This window comes from Anabrus simplex, chromosome 1 (assembly GCF_040414725.1).
Source record: "Anabrus simplex isolate iqAnaSimp1 chromosome 1, ASM4041472v1, whole genome shotgun sequence".
NCBI classification, from domain to species: Eukaryota; Metazoa; Arthropoda; class Insecta; order Orthoptera; family Tettigoniidae; genus Anabrus; species Anabrus simplex.
In genome coordinates this window covers 518,715,551-518,737,663 of record NC_090265.1, presented here as the reverse complement: position 1 = coordinate 518,737,663, position 22,113 = coordinate 518,715,551, and the positions used below count along the sequence as shown (strand labels likewise).

The 22,113-nt window shown below is 37.6% G+C and overlaps 2 protein-coding genes across 2 annotated transcripts in view; one reads left to right on the top strand and one right to left on the bottom strand.

Moving 5' to 3' along the window:
* Pop1 (POP1 ribonuclease P/MRP subunit) overlaps positions 1–15,895 on the top strand; it is a 76,888-nt gene extending 60,993 nt beyond the window's left edge. The window contains exon 8 of the mRNA XM_067135428.2: positions 13,539–15,895. Within this exon, the coding sequence (XP_066991529.2) occupies positions 13,539–14,379 (841 nt within the window). The 3' untranslated portion in view covers positions 14,380–15,895. The remainder of the gene's footprint in view (positions 1–13,538) is intronic.
* LOC136857061 (peptidoglycan-recognition protein SD) overlaps positions 1–22,113 on the bottom strand; it is a 72,637-nt gene that overhangs the window by 4,855 nt on the left and 45,669 nt on the right. The gene's annotated exons all lie outside the window — the stretch shown is intronic.

Genomic DNA, 22,113 nt, shown 5'->3' with positions numbered 1-22,113 from the left:
TGCGAATTCAAAACATAATACAATCCCACAGACTTTTAGAACTTTTTGTTCTAAAGCTCCTACCACCTCGCCAAATGTTAGGCCCGCTCATCTCGCTCCTAACAGCCCTCCAACAACAACACCTGCGCGCAAGGATCCGCCCACCCTTCCCCCCACTCCATGTCCTTCACTGCCGCAGCCACACCGTTATAATACTAGAAGTAGAAAGGTCAGTCAAGCTAGCGTTGCTAGAACAGCCCGACGTACTTAACACGCACCGTACGAGTAAGTACCACCTTAGACGTTTTCGACGTATGGGAAGTCTTGTGCACAATACTATTTAGCTAACTTTCTTTAACATTTTGTTTCAGGGAAAAAACTTGATCATTTCTTCCAACAAATGTTTCAACAGGGTTAATAACACCCACTTGACCATCTTTTGGATCCAATCGATTACCATACTAACATAATTAAACCCTGACATCAGCTAGCTTTGACACAACATTTATCATTAGCAACGTCTCCAAAAGAAGTCCCATTTTCTTTTCTACGACTTTCAGATAAATCAACCGTACATATTTTAACATATTTGATACGTTCACACTTCTGTTTTAAATAACTGACAGTGATTTTACTATCTTGAACTCATGCTATGGGAATGAAACAAACATCCCCCTTTGATGATTGTGGTTTTAAACGCTGAAATATTCATGATTAACCACGTTATAATCTTCAAAAACTGTTAATTCACAGTATTTTTAACATACTCTCTGTGCAATATCTTTATTTTAGATGTTATAGTATAACGTTTTATGAAATTATTGTCCAACATTTTACTTTATAGTTTATAAGATTAGAAAGATTCCATATCCATGAATTTTTAAGATTGATATAGGCTGATGATGCCCTTAAAAAAAAGGGTGAAACATGTACCTATGACTTTTATGTATTATGTATAAATTTTAACCACATGAAATAGTGGATTATATTGTATTATATTGAACAGGTGAATCTATAAATATTATAATATTTGAGTGGCTCAGTGCCATAGTTGCCTAACCCACATTTACTTCATTTTGAGATATTTTAGGTTAAAGTTAGACTACGATTGAAAAATGACAAGTGCATCTTAAATATTACTTTTTATTGCATTACTTAGTACAAATACGGTTTTATCACATAGATAACAATAAAAAAATTGGCAGTAATTATCCCCAACCAAAATAAATCACAAACTTATAGGCAGTTTTGGCGCTGAACTATAACACACTTCACAAACAAAATTGCTGGTTGGGCAACAATGGACTTAGATATAAGGAACTTTTTAATGCTCATTTCCAGCAGGAACTATTGAAATAAGTTCAGTATTTACCTCTAAAGAAATTTAAATGACAGAAATTAATAATATTTGAATCTGCTCTTGACAATACATAATCTACTCATTATTTTCAATCTTCGTCAACTTCACTTTCTTCTTGTTCTTGTTCTTTAAGTGATCTGTAGAAATGGTGGTGTTGTGGTGGAATATATTTCATCAGATCCAGTAAATCTTTTAATTTCCCTTTTGATATTTTCCTGCCTTTGGGGTAGAGCTCCAGAGAACTTGGTAACTGGCGGATGGGTCAGCCTCGAACAGATTTCTTTGAGAGATCAGCTGTCTGGAATATCCTATCTCCATGGTTGTTGTAGCTATAAAACAGGGTCTTTGGGTACTCTCTCTGTATCTTAAGCCACCGTAGCTTCAACCATTCCACTTTTTCCTTGTGCGTACTTGTGGTTCTGAGTTACCTGTAACCAAGTTACATTAACTCTCAACAACAGGTCGCTAGAACATTATCTCCACTGCACTTATAGTTATAAAGAAATTTTACCTGATGTTTGTGAAATAGAATCACATACAGACGTAACAGCTGCAGGCCCATCTTGTCTTCCTGCATCTGAAAATGCATCAGTAGATCAGAGCCAGACTTGCCTAACCAACATAATATTTATAATGGACTTTCTGAATTACTTATATTAATATTTTTATAGCCAGAACTTATCCTCTTCAGTTACTTATTATGTTAGAACTAGTACCAAATTTAAAACATAACATAATCACCATTGACGTATCAATCAGTTATGCCTAACCACAATACAATTTCATTTACTTCAGTCAGAGCTAGAAATGCCTAACCAACTACATGTTTTCCGTATTAATCACAAACCATTCAACTTATTACCTAATATTATCAATATGTGTATCTATTCTAAATTACCCGAGGATTTGAAATCAGCATAGTTACGTTCATAACCTTGGTCCTTGCCATTGCCATCGTAATTATCCTCCAGGACCATTTCCACAATCCAGCTCTCTTCAGTCATCTTGATGTTGGATAGGCACAGCTGGCTCTAAAGGAACTGACGGTTATGGAAGTTGCCTAACATAATTGCAGGTGGCAGCACCAATCAAGCTACTGGAACGTAGTAGGCAAGTCTGGTCCTGATAGAGGCAACTATTAGGAGTCCATTATAGCACATTTACAGCATTTTTTAAATTTGTGGGTTAGGCACCTATGGCGCTGAGCCACTCATTTGTGGTATAGTTCTGGATAACCGGAGTGTTCTTTTAATGTAGGTAACTTTCAATGATTCCAGTCTTCTCAAATTTGCAGGGGTGAGATGTGCCCATATTTCTCACAGAGCATAGCAGGCTAGTGAAGCGATCTTTATGTGAAAGAGCTGCAGTGCTGTGTGAAGAGACAATTTCTTCAGATTTTTTTTGCCAAGTATGCCCTTGGTTGCTGCGATGCATCTTTCCTCTCTCTGCTTTGTGAAGGTTTTCTCTGGAATTTGCAAAGTCAGTCCCAATTACCAATTCCTGCTGTATGCTGTTGCAGGTTAAGACATCCATTCTTGATACTCTTCCACCTCTTTTGAACTTCATAACCTTGATGTTGCTGGTTTTTATATCCAGCCTGTTTCTTTGCAACCATCTGTGTATCCTGCCGAGTCCATTATGCGGATACGATTTTCTTTTTGACATCAATATCACGTCATCTGTATAGAGAAACATCACGAGTTCAGAAGACTGAAAAGCAAGGGACTGAGAGGATCTCCTTAGAGGACACCATTAGTTTGAATGATGTGTTCAGAATGGGTCACACCATCACTAACAGTTAGCATATTGTAAGTTTCTCTAGGAGTTGCCAAAGAGGATTCTTTTGGCCTAATATGTAGGATAGCTTGACTCCATCAAAAGCCTTAGTGTAATCTTTGAAAACTGCATATATGTAGCTTCTAATTATGGCTGTAGCATCCCAAATGATGGCAAGAACATTCTTAATTGCCTGGATAGTGGATCTTCCAACTATGAAACCATGTTGTTGTGCTGGGATCTTTGGCATTACTTGAAGGATGCAATTCATTATTATCTTAAACAGTACTTCAAAGAGTGCACATTCAGGCACAATCCCACGGTATGCATCTGGTGCATCTTTTAACCCCTCACCCTTGTATATCACAGATTCCATTTTGTGGGTATCTTTCTTGGACGAATACATTAATTAATTTCAGTTGTTATTGGTAGCAATTCATTTAACAGTTCATTGGTTAAAGAGTCTGGTCCTGATGCTTTGTGCTGCTTAGATGCCTTTGAAATGCACAGTGTACTTCCTCAGCTATTATGGGAGCTATGACATCCTGAGATGTAACAAAGTTCTGTTGTCATTCATCTGAGTCTTTTGAAGAATGTTCTTCCCATTTTTCCATAGGTATCTTGACATCTGACTTTGGTTCTCCTAGGTTCTAAGACTTGTAGGGAGCAGTTTCAGCTCTCTTATAATTTCAAGTTCTTTCTTTTGAACATATTGAAGTCGTTTTTCTCTGAGTAGAATTTTATATTTCCCTTCTCTCTTCAGAGTGTTCTGCCAAATTTCTTTCGTAGTCAAATATTCTCCCTTGCTACTGCTTTTTGTATTTTTTCTGTCAGAATTACTTCATGTTATCTATTGTAGATTACATGGACTTAACCACTTAAGCCAGTTTGATGTACATTGTATGCCCAGTGAACTATACGCATTCAGCCTGTTCGATGTACCACGAACAGCTGGTGCAGGTGGACGTTAGAACGCCAATTACCCACTCAACACATCTGCTTTGCAGGATATATTTTTATCTTGTGGATCGAGAAGTTGTGTACTTTTCTGTCATCTCTGTTTCATAATTAGAACTAGTATGAAATTGATCAGTATACATTGTTTTTAATTCATACCGATCAGAGGTAGAACAAGAAACACACTCTAGTGAGTTTCAAGGAAATTGCTTTAGAAGGTATCACATCCTTTCCTGTGATCTCAAGAATGCTTTGTGAACTATATCTAACTTGAAAATTCTTGCCACTTATAAAGGGGATGTACCAAACGCAAATATTTCCCAGGCATGTTTTGCTTCGCAGGCTAGAGGCTACGCAGTCGCAGAGGAATGGCTGGACCATCTCATTCTCTTATGGGCTCAGAGATTATTGGTTTGATAGATGATGGTAGTGGAAGTGTTGTATCGGGAAGCAATATTTTTGGTAATACGGACATTGATTATGGACAACAGTTTACTGCAGTAGTGGCAGACTACTCAAATGAAGAAGAAACAGCTTTAGCTGTAATAAATTCGTCCACTGTTCATTGTTTTGACAAAAGGTAGATTTTGTCATGAGCACATAGAAGATCCCCTTCACAGGTGTGCTGGGTATCAAAAAATATTTTGAGTCAGTTTTAGATGCTTTACTGCTGTTATTTGATGACAAAGTGATTGACCTATTTGTTCAGAGACATATAGGGATGCAGCAGAATGTATACTTGGTGCCCCCTTGAAACCAAGGTCGTGCACAAAGAAGTGGGAGCCATCGACAGAGGAAGGAAATTTATGTGTTCTTGGGGTTTGTAATGTTGATGGAGATAATACAGAAACACACTCTGAAGCACTATTTCACCAGGGGTGGATTTTTAGAAACCCCTGTATTCCTTCAAACAGTGACAAGAGACATGTTTGAACTCATTTTGTGATGTTTACATTTTGTTGATAATTCTACATGGGATAGATATAAGGGGCTTAAAAATGCTTTTTAAAATTCAGCCTTTCCTGGAAATTATACATGAACATTTTCTGCCTGCCAACATTACCAACAAAAATATTTCTTGCTTGTTTTGTAAATATACCTGAAACCAATACCAAAAGTGGAACTTATCCAAATGATATATTTTTGCAAATATTCTGGGTGGTTATGGACAACCCTGAACTGCAGTCATCACATATTGTACTGAAAAACATTGGACTTGAATCTCGGTAAGTATTCCTAAAATTTTAATTATGAACATTATGTTTTGTATATTTACATAATGAATTTTTTTAACTTTATCATGTCTAAACCTCTGTTGACCTTCAGTTTAAATACTGCCTGGGAAGTGAGCAGCTCGGGATTAAATTGCCGGTTTGAGGGGTTAATAAATCTATTCAAGTGTTTCTCATGTTTCTCCATATACCTAATCTTTAGCTTACATTGCAAAGCCACGAGAGTGTGTAATTAGTTCTTTGCAGGGTGTCAGACTTGCCTTGGGTTAAGCCAGCGCATTTTCTTTGCTCCCATATTCCACATCCTTCACATTCTGCCGAAGTTCCCTCGGTATCAATAGTATTGTCACAGGATTGACATAACTCTGTACAGTAGTTTTGCACTGATGCTTTGGGAATTTCGAAACTTCAAAGGATCAAACTAGCAGTGATTGTAGTTGCATTGATGACCACTTCCTTCACTTCCTATTATAAAGAATATGCCATTTCTAACGTTATCCTTCTCACTTGAAACATTAAAAACAGCTCGGCCAACAAGATAGATGCAGTTACCAGTGTATAATTACCGGTAGATATCATTAATTGGCAAGTTATTAGTTACTTATCTGTTTTAATTATAAATTTACAAGATGGTAACACAAATAAATTTTGCGATACTATCAAAAGATAAAGACATACTGTTTAAACAGCACATTGTTGATATAGTTCACATTCTCATTTACACCAGTAATAACTAGAACTGTTTATTTAATCAATTAATCAAAGCAATTAACTGATTAATCTAAAAATCCGATTAACCGATCAATGTGCTTTAGCCGATTAATTGAACCGATTAAAATTGCAATGTAGTGAAGGAATTCATTTTATTTTTTTATTAATTCATTCAACTTCCCCCATGAGGAGGCTGCTGCAAGGACAAAGTATATCAACTACAAAATAATTATGTCTTCCAAGTCATTGGTGAATTTGCTAGAATGTGCCAGATAGAAATAACAACAATCACAAGGCTCGGAAATAAATTTGGAACATAGCATGATGTAGAGCTCATCAGATGCTATGTAGATTATTGCGGAGTATAGTTATTGAACCTCGTATTGCAGTGATAGTGATGCTGTGAAGTCATGTCCGGTTGAGACCAAGGGACTTCTGGCACAAAACTTATGGATTGTATTGTTGTTTGCCATTTGGTGTGCAAGCCTCAGCTATTGTAGGCCTATGACTGACTGGTCATTAAAGTAAGCTGATGTTCATATCTTTCCTTCAGAAAGGTAAAAGCAATCATACCTCCTTCATTGTTTTCTAGTTAAATGAGGCTTATGACCATAGCTTTTACAAACTATTGGAAAGGAAATACCGGTCAGGCTATTGTAGTATATCGTGGATCTTGACAAAACACAGTCTGGTGGCGTAATGGATAGATGTGGGGTAGGTACTGAAGAGACTGTCATTAAGGAATTTCCAGGTAATGTGCAAATGGACTGATACCAATTGCTGGAAAGACACAGTACAAGGTGTGACAACTTAACCCTCAGTTCGTGTGTGGTTGTTATTCAGAATTCGAATTCATTGTTTGAGAACTTCAGTTACAAACATGGCTTATGAACCAATGCGAGGAAATCTTGGGGAAATTTCCGGGCCTAAACAAAACAATTATTGTAAGGTGACAGACAGGAAAACACTGTTTTGCAAAAAAATGCAGAAAAATCATTCAGTTATGCTGGAAGTACAAATGTCTTCAATATCATCTTAAACATATTCACCCTTTTGAAAAGTGTAGCTACACCTATCAATGCCACTACTAGTTCATCTCCTAAGTCAAAGTTGGAGCACCTAATAGTGAAGCCTGTGTGCTCTAATATGGAAACTGAAATTATTAATAAAGTGAAGAGTATTGTGCAGGATAGTAAGCCATGTAGTACTTATCGTGGCACTGTAGAGGTTTTACAGAAGCTCTCATTTCTCACTTACCATCTTCCCTCTACAGACATGGTAACCAAATTAATGAATTAATTTAAAATAAACAAATAAAAATATGACAAGTTGTATGCTTAGAAAGATCAAAATGATTAGATTAACTGAAACAAGCAGAATTTATTGATTTCATGGGGGAAATTTGGTCTTCCATATCTAACCGTAACTACTTACGGGTTACAGCTTACTGAATTGATTCAAATGGGGAATATCGCAATTCAACATAACACATTAAACATGGTAGAGAAAACCACACTGCCGTTAACTGCACAGAAAAGTTTGAAGATGTAGTTCGTGGATGGGGTTCGAGAGACAAAGTTGTTGCTAATAAGCAAGAAACATCATTCTAGGAGTTGAGAGAGCAAAGTACAACAATTTTTGGAATGCAACCCACACTCTACAATTTAATAAGTTTAAATAAAGTTACCAGGCATACTGTGCAAACCCGATTGAAATTTGATTAATCGATTAAAGGCATTCAGTTAATTGATCGACAGCTCTTGTAATAACCACATCAATCAATATATACCAGGATAAAATTTCTTACCTAATATCCTCACCTTATAAGGCCACCTTTTTTTTTTTTCTTTTTCTAAACTTTGTCTTCTAAAGCAGGTTAAGCGAGTAGGTGAAAAAATAGGTTGGTTTGTTGGGGCTTTTAGGTACAAAGATCTTTATCATCATCCTTTTCCTTTTCCCTTATCCAGATTCTGCCGGGTCGGGGTATTTATGACACTTCTCCACCTGCCTCTCTCCTTCCACCATTCCTCTTCCATCATTTTGTCCCAGTTCAGGTTTCTTCTTCTTGCACTCCTCTTTATTGAATCGATCCACCTTGTTCTACATCTCCCTTCTGCTCTCCTTCCCTCGAACTTCATCTCCATCACCTGTTTTGTTATTCTTTCCTTCTCTATCCTCTTTACTATCTTAATTTACACCTATCAGTTCTCTCATTTAAGTTTACCATTCTGACCTCCATTCTCACATCTTTGTTTCTCAATCAGTCTCTGTCCTATCATACTTCTTAGGTATTTCATTTCACTGACTTGAATTCTACTCTCCTCCCTACTTGTCATTGTCCAGCTCTCATCTGCATAGGTCGATATAGGTACGTAATATTTTGTACATTATCACTTTACACTTCCTTGGTACTTCCTTATTCCATACAAGGTTTCTTACACTCTGGTATAATGCATTGCTCTGTTGTACCCTCTTGCTAATCTCCATGTCCAGCATTCTATTCTGCATTCATTCACTCCCTAGGTATTCAAAATTGTCAACTACTTCAAGGCTTTGACCACCAATTTTCACAGTGCCTTTCCCTTGTCTCTCCTCTTGATATCACCAGGGTCTTGCTTTCCTCTGCACTGATTTTCATACCATACTTTTCAATTTTCCTGTTCAGTGCATCAAGTTGTTCTTGTACTTCTTTGCTGTTTGTTCCCCAGACCATAATATCATCTGCATATAGTAATACTGTAACTTCATCTCTCTATTTCCATCTGCTTCCTTCATCTCCTTTACAGTTTCATCCGTAACCATCAGAAACACAAAAGACGACAGCACACTCCCCTGTATTAGTCCAGTTTCATTTCTAATCCATTTTGTTTTTCCAAATAGACTCCGTACACTGCTGACAGTTTTGGTACATTGCTTGTACCACTTCTACAATTTGAGAACCCAGAGTATTTTTGACCATGGTTTCCCACACCTTTTCCCTGGGAACACTATCGTATGCCTTTGTTATACCACCTGTGACAATGAAGTTCGGTGAATAGTCCTGTACTATCAACACAGATGAACAATGCATGACAGTGACCTTACTGTCCTTCGAAATAGTTCCCTCCCATAACTATGCACTGCTGAGATCGGCGATACATGTCCTGGAAACTTTGCAAGAAGGCTTCCTTTGGGATAGTGTTGAAAAGCCACGTCACGTTTTGTTGGATGTCAGGAATATTGTCAAATCTCTTTCCTTTCAAAGCGAGTTTGAGTCGTGGGAACAGGAAGAAGTCTGGAGGATTGAGATCTGGCGAGTAGGGGGGGTGTTTAAGTTGCACCACCCCCTTTTTTGCCATGAACTGTTTGACACCAAGTGTCATCCCCAGTGACAATACAATTCAAGAAATTTGGTGTCGCATCTGCTGTTTCAACAAAATCCTGTGAAGCCTCTAAATGTGCCTGCTTCTGATCGTCAGTCAAGTGATGTGGCATAAGACAAGAACATGTTTTCCTCTTCTCTAACTCCTGGGTAGCGATTTGTCGCACAGATTCACGGTTAATCTACAGTTCATCCGCTATCATGCGCACAGTTAATCACCGATCGTTTATGATTAATGTCCTCACTTTCTCGATGTTTTCGTCACTGACGGTGGTCGCCAGTCTTCCACTACGGGGGTTGTCAGAAACACTTTCCCGGCCTCCTTGAAAACGGATAAGCCACTCATACATACACTTCAAGGACAGTCCTTGATCTTCATAAACATGTACCAGCATCGGATGCGTTTCTTTCGGTGTCTTTCCAAGCTTAAAACAAAACTGACAATGATCTTTTGGTCGTTCATGTTCCTGTTTGCAGTTCAGAACCAATGTACTAAACAGGCACTGTGTCAAACAAGTCTTACACGGCCCACACACGATGCTCAACTGAACAACGTTGGGAGCAGGTGGTCAAAACCTACTCCTACGCAGGTGCAGCGTTGCGTGTCGCCATCGTTACCGGATCGACTGTTCTGACTTCATTCACCAAACATTATTGTCACAGGTTGTATCTATGAATGTCATGAACAAATCGTTTCCATATTCCTAACTCTTTTCCATTAATTGCCTTATGCTGAAGATTGGGTCCACTGTAGATCTTCCACTACTAAAGCCATACTGTTCCTATGCAACTCTCCTGCCTTTCTCCTCATTCTCTTCCCTAATATTCTTTCCAGTACTTTTGCCACTTGTGACAAGAGTATGATTCCTCTATAGTTATCATATACTTTTATGTCCACCTTCTTAAAGACTGATATTATGACCATATTCCTTTTCCCCAGTCTTCTGGCTTGAGGTTCTGTCTCCATATGCACTTTAACAATCTGTACACCCATTGTAGTTCAACAGGTCTAGCAGTCTTTATCATTTCCAAATGTCATCCATTCCTGGTGCTTTCCCCATTTTCATTTTACTGACTGCTAATTCCACCTCTGACATGGTTATAGCATAATCTACTGTAGAGTCACCATATTACTACAGTCTCCTCTGGACAGTTTCTCACATTCAGCAGTTTATCAAAATATTCCTTCCATCTTCTCTGTATTTCTTCCACTTCCATGTTCCTCTTTCATCAGCTTAGTATAAACTCTTTCCTATTACAATAGAACCCCTATTTAATGTTTTTACAGGGACCTGATTTTTTAAACCCTAAATGGGGGTTTACCTTAAATCGAGGTTTCAGTAGAAAGCACACCTTTTCCAGAGATCTTTACCTGTATTAACATAAATTGTACCATTGTACATTATTTACACAGTTATGGCAATAAAACAAGGAGATATCTGCCCTACACACTGTACTGTAGTTATGGTTTGTGCTTCATTTTGACAAAGTTTTGTCGGTGAATGCAAAACTGCTTCAGTCTAAGGTTGTTCTTATAACATTATACAGTACATGATTTTCCATAAAAGTCGGGAAAGATACCAAACTGTACAAAAACACATTAAAATCAGTATGAAACAGTAATCTGTTTGTTTAAACATTTTCGCGGATGTTTTCCAAGCAGCGGCATACTCATTAGCACGTATTTTCTAATTCCAATAGTCTGAACACGCATATTCAGTTTCATTTTTAAAAATTGTAATATCATCACTCCAGAGGCATTTAGCAAACATTTCCATTTTTTTAAACTTCAAATGGCGTCACCTAACCTAGGTTTACCGTGCACGTATTATGAAAATATATTTCAAGCTCCCTGTAAAATAATGATAACATTTTCACTATAAATTTACATGGGAACAGCCTTTCTGAAATTTAACAAGATGCGAAAGTACATAACCTAACCTCTGAAATTAGTTATGCACACCGACTGTATCTTGAGAAGGAGAAGTACCTATCACATTCGTATTTTATTTCAGCACATAGTATTAAAATTAAGCAGTTGTTTACTTCAGCCTTTATTTCTAAGGAGTTAACAATTGCTGTCATTGCACTTATTTGGAAAACATGTTATCCCAATGTTTGTTTACACCGGTCGGAGTTGTGAGAAGACTTCAGGCTTGCTCAAGATCACTCAAGATTGACTCGCTTGCATGTAGTGAGGAATCAGTACGGAAAAATGATCGATTGCATTCAGTATAAATGCTTGAGTAGAGTGTATGCAAGACCATCTACAGTTGGTCTTGGAGTATGAATATTTATAACGGATAAAAACTAACACGCTCGAATTTGCCCGTGATAACGGATGAATCAGTAAAAGGGTTCTCATTCTAAAGGATTGCAGATTAATACAGGAATTTTCGAAGGTTATAGTAACATTTTCATTAAAACGGGGGTTATCTTCTACTACAGCAGCCACGGTCGTATGTTTATCCGAGTCCGACATCTCACTTTAGCCCTAAGTGCCCGCACTCTAAATTCCTCTTCTGCCCTGAATCATCCTTAGCAAGCTTATGACGTCTTTTTTCATAGGTTCTTAATGTCCCAGTACCAAAACAAATAGAAATAAATATTTGAGTATTTTAACATTTCCTTAACACTAAATGTGGGTTTTGTCCTATTGTGAATTATGTTAAATCGAATATAAAATTGTATTGGTCTTACAGAATAATTTTCGAGGCTGGAAATACTTTCCGTTAAATGCGGGTTTGCGCTAAATCGAGGTCACGCAAAATTGGGGTTATTCTTTGTATAATTCCATGTGGCATTCTTTTACTCCCAGCTCCATCTGTTTCCATCTTTTGTGTAAATTCTTCCTAACTTTTCTTCTCTTACCAATGTCTTACATTTCTTTTTATTATCAAGATACAGTACTTCATTTTGCTTTCTTTTTTTAATCTCTATTCCATTCTTGACATGCTTTCTTCTTTTCTTTCACTGCTTCTCTCACCTTCTCATTCCACCACAGTATTTCATTTTGTTTTACTCTCGTTTATTTTCTACCACAGGCACTCACTCCTGCACTCATAAATATCCTTTTGAAGTTGGACCATTCATCTTCCACATTTCCTACTTCAGTAACTGGAATTTGTTGTTTCAGTCTCTCCAGAAATTCTTCCTGTACATTCTTACTTTTTAACTTCCACACTTTTATTTTACCATCTGTTATCTCCTTTAAGTATTATCCATGTGCATTATAGCCAGGAGATCAACAACCGTTGATAGTTTGGCCACCAGTGAATCATTGTTGCTTGCTTAGTACCACCCAGGGAACAAGTGTAGGGTATTGAGGAGGTAATTCCTACGGATGTGAGCAACGATCATCATTTATATATTGTTCTATATTCCCATGTGTTGCCATATGCTAAATAAATAAATAAATAAACAAACAACTATTAAAGGAGTAATAGTTTTACAACATTTTGATTTTAAAGGATTAAAATGGGGTATATTCAAAATTTACCTTTTTTTTTTTAATTTTCTTGGATGCAAAATAAAAAGCTACTTTGTTTTTGCACTAAATTAGTCTTCTCATAAATACGTTTTTAAAAAAGTCTTCATTTTTTTGTAATTCGTCTTACAAGGGGTGCAAAGTGTTGAACAACCAGATACCAGTGAGATCCGAGTTAATTCACAATCAGTCATCAATGATCTGCATTTAGGGCTGTCACCCATGTGGAACGTTATCTTCATGTAGTCACTACAAGTACTGCATGCGTGAAGCCTGTCTGCTGCTCTGTCCTTCCTCAGTGGCCAGCCGTTGTCAGTGGAGCAAGTGGTGCCTGCTCCCTAGAGCAACAAGTTGATGATCTGTGGGCAAAACTGGGCTTGATGAAGAGAGCCCATCTATTTGAAAATGTGTGAAAATGTGGAGATTTTTCCTTTTCCTTTTGAATTTCATGTTTTTCCTTGTCTCCTTCAATTGCTCTCCCCTCACTGACTTGTCAGTGTGTTTTTCCAAATCTGTTTTTCTTTCCATGTTTCTGCCTTTCTGAATATTATTTGAAAGCTTAGATTATTTCTCGTTGATACTGCAGAGAGACTGATCTAATGCTGTGTATCATTAAATACTTCTATAGTGTGTGAAGTCGTTCCTTAATATTTTCTTAACTGATTTTGGTTCCAGTTTGCCTCCTGCCAAAAGACCAAACTACTTGAAATTGGGTGCTGTAAGTCCCTTCAAATGTTGTTGGGACTTGTTAGTCCAAGACTGGTGCGGAGACTCTTCTTTCTATGTGCTACGAGACAGGAAAAGATTGGATTCCTTGAAATTATTAGTCAGGTCATGTCTGACTACAGAGAAAAATTTATGTAAGAGACGTAAGTTTCATCGTCGACAGCCTGACATTAACATTCCAAGCTTAACATTGAGCGAGTTTTCGATAACTGAGCAGAAGTGCCTTGTTCCAGTGAAGGTTGTGTTCACGCAGAAAGGATTTCCCTCAGACTTTGCCCTGATCTGTCTTCCATCTGCTGAGGATCTGGAAATTATAAAGAAAAATCCACAGTACAGCGGTCCTGTAGAACCAGTACACGAGGATGACAAGAGTAAAGAGAGGAAAGATGCACGTGATCATCACCAGAAACTGCTGAGACGATTACGCAGAAGACGTATAAAGCTGAAAAGGAAACAACAAGAACAGGAGAGTGCTGAAGGAAAGAACAAAGTGATAATAAAGAAGAAGAAGAGAGCTGATCCTCCTACTAAAGAGATAGTGGAGAAGCATGCACAGAAGATGAGAACATTGTGGCTTCCTGAGCCAGTCACTATCAAAGACGTGTGTTGTCGAACTGTTTTAGGCTTCGTTTCAAAAGGAGACTTTTCTTTCACCGAAGCCTGTGGAGTAGGGATTGGTTATGTTGTTCTACCAGGTCTGTTTGAGCTTGTAAAGTCTGGTAGTCCACTTGTCCTGGTTCGTAACACCTCCAGTCTGCAGTATCGCTTTGCTGCCCTTGATGTGTGCTAGCATGTTAAATATTAAGAGCAGCTATACAAACAAACAAAAAGCTATTGTGTTCAACTGCAGTTGCACTTGTTTGTTTTTTTCTTTTTTCCTATTCTTTGTTCTTGTGTAATATGTTCATTCCATGTTAAGCTTTTCTACTTCAGTATATTCTCAAACAGTTAAGTAGAGAAAATCAGAATTGTCATCCTTTATTGCCATATTAACTGAATATAGCCAGTGAACAACTGTAGTGTCTTAGAAGACTATCTGAAAATCAAATCATTCAGAGGTCTACACTGCAATGACCCTTACCAAAGAAACTTACTTCTATATGAACGGTAGTATAGTGCAGTATTACATACATCATATAAATGGTTGTTACGTCATCTGGTTATGAATAGAACTGTTGAAACTATCCCTGACCAAGTGCATGGACACAATGAATCGCATTAACTGTTACACTCTCATAATCTGATCTGACACAGACATGTTCAGTTTACAGAAACAATAACCTCTTTAATTTATTTCTTTATCATATGGCAACATTATGTACAACTGTTGCATGACAAATAGAGCTTATTGCCTCAGACCTGATGTGCTGATCTGTTCTAGGACTGCAGGTGTTGCCAACAGAAAATTGGACGAGTCTCCTCAATATACCCTTATCTTGCATTTAGATGCAGTGTGCTGAATAATCTGTACCGGAGCACCACAGTTAGGCTGAGGAGATGGAAATTTGCCCCACTTAAAAATAAATATTCAGCATGGATTCCGTGACCGGTCCAACTCCCACTAAGAGCAGTTCTCAGTAGATTAACCCATTCATATCACAATATTGTTGACTATGGAATGAGATTTAATTTGCTCGCCCATAGTTTGAGCGCACTGTCACATAAAAACATGCATAAAATAAGAACTAATGCACATAATTCACTCAAATTTCAAATTCATGCCATTGAAGGTTATGACTACCCATTCTTCATTCCTTGAGTGACTGCTGGCTGTGATACGAATATTTCATTTGAAATAATTTCAAAACGAATGGATCCGTGTACTCTAAAAACATCTCAATTTCGGACAGTGGACCCAAGTATCTCTGGAACACCGCTGTATCCATGAAATAGATATCAGGATTATTGTCTTTTTTTTCTCCCATTTCCAATCACTGCGGTTCTTTTGGGTCATCAGCCACGCGATATTGGAACAACCTGGTGCAACACTTTCACTTTCACTCTCACTTTCTTCAATGCTCTCTCACTTCAGTAACTTTCAGTGTTGCTATAACTATCCTCAAACTCATTATCCAAAATGTCTTTATGACCATAATTGCCATCTAAGCATTGTCTACAAGCGCTTTCAATCTCTCGTCGTCATTACTGCAAAATCGGTTCTACTGCATAATGGACACTGAATACCAATGAAAAAAACCCGTTGTTCAACAATCCTAGTGTCACATAGAAATGCAAACAGCATTGTTTACCAACAGTACATGCCTGTAGTTCCTTACAGAGTGTATTGTTAGAAATTATATTGCAAAGGGAATATACCATTATACTGTATATGAAGATAAGCAAGGCAATGCATCATCGTGAGCTGAGCTCGTCATTTGATTCATGCGCCAAAACAACGCGCGATCACAGCTTGTCATATGACGTGAATGGGTTAAAACCAGGTTCACAGCTGTTTTTCTGTAGGTAGGACTAAAGCTGAGGACTGGTGTTCAACCTCTTCTACTTTCCACTAGGCACAAAAATTGCACATGTTTTGATTTGGACTTCAACCGGTTTTACAGTATTGTAGTCAGAGATGTCTTCATGGTTAGGCAGGTCCAGGTTTCCTAAGATCTCCCTGTATTCTTGAATCAGAGGAACATTTATGTGCAGATAAGGAGAGGCCCGATATTGCTGAGAACTGGAAGCTGATAGTTGGGAGTTTGTCTGGTAAGCATATTAACTTTAAAGGTTCTTCAGATTTTGTTAATCAGAACTGTGAGTGATAATACTACAGCAGAATAGAGTGGAGTCTTAAAAATTGTTAAGTTGGGTGTTGACTAACTTAACATGGTGGCTGTTCAGCTGGACTGGGGCACAATATTCTGCTGTAGAGAAGATCAGATCTGAAGCAGAGTATATCATTAGAGTTGATGCAGAAGCACCCCCAATTGTACTGCAAAGCTTCTGCAGTATTTTATTGTGCCTTCTAATTTTGGCAGCTGTTTTTTAGGTGTTTTTTAAAGACAAAATTTGTTCACTTTAGCATCCTCGCCTGTAATGTAAAAGGACTTCATCATGTGTTTTTTCTTCAGTTCATCTTTGTAATAAACGAAAACAAAACAAAAAAACCCTGATTTAAATTTACTCGCCTATACAGAAATTATCGACTGTAAATGAGTTCCTAACGATCTTGCTTTCGTGTAATATGCATAAATTCTTTAGTTTAAATAACCAAGTACATGTTAGTAGTTACATTCATCTCATTTCCTGTACACTTTGCAAAAAATAGTGTAGAATAAAAACTTAATCAGTTGTGATATTTAGTAAATATTGATGGTTAAGGAGCAGTAAACCCCTGCTTATCTGTTAAAATAGAATAAGGTATAGTGTCATTGTGCCTGTTAAGAACCAGCAGTGATAGCCCATTAAAATAAAATATAGATTTTATTGTTTCTTTGTGGTGATATTTTTCTGTTGTTTTGGTCATCAGTCCATAGACTGGTTTGACACAGTCCTCCATGCCACCCTATCCTAACAACTCCTGGGTGTCTTAAGATATGTCCTATAATTCTCTCTCTTCTTCTGGTCAGATTTCATAAAATCGTTCTCCTCTTATAGTTCAATTTAAAATATCTGGTTGTTTATGATGTCTTTATGTTTGTTTATTTTATTTATTTTTTGTCTTTCCTTTTTTTTTTATTCATCCTACATCAAATGTTGGCTGTCTTGAAAATGAAGAGTTGTGTACAAGCACAATTTCAAAGTGAAAAATACTATTCTGAACGTATTAATTTATCACAGTACAACACACCTACAATGAAGAGGAATTTCAGTGACGATTAAAGTACAACATGCCAATTGTTTAAATGGTGTCCTTCATTCTAGATCGCCTATCAGTTACAATGATGATGTACTTGCTAAAAAAAAAACCTCTACCGAGCTCGATAGCTGCAGTCGCTTAAGTGCGGCTAGTATCCAGTAATCGGGAGATAGTGGGTTTGAGTCCCACTGTCGGCAGCCTTGAAGATGGTTTTCCGTAGTTTCCCATTTTCACACCAGGCAAATGCCGGGGCTGTACCATAATTAAGGCCACGGCCGCTTCCTTCCAACTCCTAGGCCTTTCCTATCCCATCGTCGCCATAAGACCTATCTGTGTCAGTGCGATGTAAAGCAAATAGCAAAAAAAAAAAACAAAAAAAAAACACCTCTCTACATCGACACTGTTCGTCGGGGCCCAAATACATTGAAGTGCTGCCGAGGCAAAGGAAGGACCCCAAAACTTCTTTCTTCTTCCATTCAAGTCTTTGATTGCAAAGCCAGCACATCAATATAGACCTATCTGTATCACTTACATAAAAATGTTCCAATTTGTAACTGTCGGCACGCTGTTTGATCGTCATTTTGCTTCTACGCATGGCTACCAGACAATAAATCGCTACCATACTTTAAAACAGAACTACTACTCTACACCTATGTCAGTAATTACCGACTATGATCAAGGGTTAACACAAAGAGAATGAACGTGTGTGCTTGAAAGTGTATAAAGCTGTTTGATTGGTTGTTCTTTGCACTGTTTTTTGGCCGTTGAAAGATATTCCACACATTGAAAGATTTAAGGTGCTGTATTAATTCTTTCTCCTGAAATAAACAACAACCTATATCTTATTTTTAAGAAAAATGCATTGTTTTTAAAAAGATATGGTTATCTTGTATAAAACCGAGAATTTTGCATCTGTTTTGCATAAATTGTACAATTTTGCGTTTTGAACCAATTTTGCATTTTATCGCTAATTCAAAAGCACTAAAAACCACTCATACGGGTCATATAAGATGAAGACACATACACTGGCAAAGTTCCAACATATTTTGCATTTATTGCAAAGGCTTTTTTCTTTGCTAGGGGCTTTACGTCGCACCGACACAGATAGGTCTTATGGCGACGATGGGATAGGAAAGGCCTAGGAGTTGGAAGGAAGCGGCCGTGGCCTTAATTAAGGTACAGCCCCAGCATTTGCCTGGTGTGAAAATGGGAAACCACGGAAAACCATTTTCAGGGCTGCCGATAGTGGGATTCGAACCTACTATCTCCCGGATGCAAGCTCACAGCCGCACGCCTCTACGCGCACGGCCAACTCGCCCGGTATTGCAAAGGCTAAACCACAAACTCTAGTCATTATTCATTCAGCAGTTGCATACAGTAAAGGTTCTTCAGATTTTGGTAATGAGGACAGTGTATGCTAATACTACAGCAGAAAAGAGTGGTGCCTCTTTTTCCCTGTTCACTGATAGCTTTAGTTTATCTGGAAAGGAGCCCAAAATTAAATTCGTGAGGTGGACCCTAAGCTACAGACTGAATTCCAATTATTCCTTAGTTACTGTTCTATCATTTCTTCATACTTCTCTGCATTATAATCCCCTTTCCTCCAAAAATGAAATCCATACTTCTAATATCTTAGTTTTGAGTCTGACATTTCTCTACAATGGTGAAGCAGAGGAGGATGATGAAAACTTTTGTCTTAAGGGTTCTAACTTTTAGTTAATCCGTACTTTCCCGATTTGTGGACTAACACACATATCTTCTTTTAAAACAGAGGTTTTAAAATACTAAAAAGTTTCACTTATATTTATACACATTATTTTGTTAAGTTCCAGTGTTTCTTTGTTCGTTTTCTCTATAGAGAAAGGTTTTCAACACAATTGGCATTCCTCAGTGTCCAATCTATTGCATCAACATAATCATTCACAGCATTGTTATTTACTACACTTCAAATGTCATAAAAGAACCAAGCTTGCTGTTAGATGATACCTCTCTAGTCATCGAAGTACATGGAAACCATCTACAGTATGTCATATTTCAATCTCTCAACTTCCAGTACAGAAGATGAATCTATGCTAACCAGCCACCCTACCTCTTTTTAGGACTACCTAGATAAAACAATAAATAGAATAAACGTTACTTTCTTAGACTTTAAAATTTTGATATATAATTGGACCTTCCTCTTGCTCTGTATATATCCGCTTGTTATCATCCTGTGAATATTGTAAAACTAAGAACATTGTGCCATGAACCTTGTTCTTCTCCAATATAGTATTTTGTTTTCTTTAGAATTGTTGATGTTTTGTAATTATATTCCTTCTGATTTTGTATACAATTTGCTGGTTATGTATACCTGTATGAGATAAATAAATCATTGAAAATGTTCCGAATGAGTAAATTTATAATACCAATATAGTTGGTCCGTTATTGGACATTATAAATTTTCCAGCTAACTCATTCCTGGAACAAATATTTCAGATTCCCTATGGGAATCAACATCTTTATCATCTGATGGCCAGGCAGGCATCAATTTTTGAAAATGAGACAAAGTCTCTCAGTGCATTGGCACTGCCGGTGGCTCCAAATAGCCAATGCAGTGGCCTCCATGGTATGTACTAGCCATGCGTCTTGGTCGGTACACCATTTACCAACTGATGAGCCCAACTTGGCACACTGGGGCGAAACGCTGACAACCAGTAATGAGTTAGCTGGAAAATTTATAATGTCCAATAACATGTGGCTGAGGATGAGCTGAGGAAGAAAACTTGCTGAATTTGCATTCCTTCAAATACAAAATCAAGGTGTTTCATATTTCATAACCCATCGCTATTTATATTAATGCGCTTTGCTAAAAACAACTCAAGAGTATGTATTATATTTATGTATTCCTAATCAGTGAAATACAATATACAGTATAAATAATATAAATAGGTAAATATAACATGCAATACATAAAACGACTTTTACTGCTTATAACATTGAATAGTGTAGGCTGAGAAAACGAGGAAAAATTGTGTGAGGGAATCCCCCATGCACGACCAACTGTGTTACTTTTCTTCTAGCAGCCACTGATAAGTTAAAATAAATTCTCATCCTCATTAATCTAGCAACTCTTAATGATTGCTGTATCACTGTGATTCACATCTTCTATCTGATCTTACTTTTTTTAATTCCACATACATATTTACGATAGCATTCTGAAGTGAGCTTTGTAGAGCAGATGACTTTGTTTGCCTTTTTGGACGTTTTTTTGCAATTTTTTCTTGCTTCTTAGACATCATAATTAAAATCTACATAGGAATGTTGTTTTGAAATTGTTCCATTCATCATCTTACACTAGCTATGTTATTAAATATATTATTTGAATATGCCACTGTTCTACTTACCTGGTGTTATCCAAACAGATTTAGAATCCAACAAAAAGGAAAATATGCATTAATAACACTCCCAGACGTACCAGTTGTGACTTCCACAATACGGCAGTACAACTGTAATATTCTCACTATTTACAAAAATATATTACTACATAATGCCAACAAGCAAAGATAAGTGTGAAATGTTGTCCCGCCTTCAGCAAGGACACAGAATGCAACCCAATGGTTAGAAAATAACTATAAGTCACTACCTTCAGTAGTAAAGTGGGTGGAGGAGATAGATAGGTTGCTCCCTTAGAGAACAAAATTATGTCACACAGCCTATCCTGAGCGCTCCCCCCCCTGCAATTAGTTTTATGCTACCCCTCATATTTACTACAATTCTGAAATAATACATCAGTCCCTCACAGAACAACCCAAATATATTCTTATATTGTAATATATTCCAACGACTAGTATGTGGGTATGTTATTCATGTATGGAGAAGCTAGACGGAATGCATACCAGGCACAACGCCTGTATCAAAAACGCTATCCAGATAGACAACAACTAACAGGATCCTACAGCATGTGAACACTGATTCTGCCATTTTAGCTACTAATTTATGGATGAAGTGCAGTTCCACAACAATGGAACCATTAATCGCCATAATATGGACTATTAGAGTGGGTATGGCAAGTAGCTTTTCAGGTTCAGTGAGTGATCACCTTCTTAGTCCCGATTTCTTTGAGGGCAATCTGACGAGATAACTCCATTTGCAGTTTCTCCAAGATTGTTGGAACATGTGCCACTCCTTGACCGCTACAGGATGTGATTTCAAGATGACTGAGTTCGACCGCATGCGGCGGTTGTCATCCAGAACAATCTCCATGGGTTGTATCCTGATAAATTGATAGGAAGGGGAGGAACTGTCACCCAATCTTTTGCCCCTGGATTTTTTCCTGTGATGCCATGTAAACAACTGGTGTATGCACAGGAGCCTGCCAATCCTGGTCACCTTACACAGCTCATCACTGAGGTATGCCGATCTGTTAAGCCAGAGATGTTGCAACATGCTAGATGGTCATTACAACATTGCGCACAGTTCTGTATCAACCATGGTGATCATTAGTTCAAGCAGATGCTGTATTAAAAGACATAGGTAACTGAAATCTTGTCACGTATTTCTTAGCCTCTTCCAAACCATTCTATACCATATGCCACGATACCAATGGTCCTTTTCATGGCCAAATAAAAATTCACTCTGTGGAAACTTATTTTATGCATCTTTGCCATATCCAAGGCAATTGGTGGTGTAAAAAATTTGTGTGGGATTCAAACCTCTGTACCGTCAAGCACTGTACATTATCAC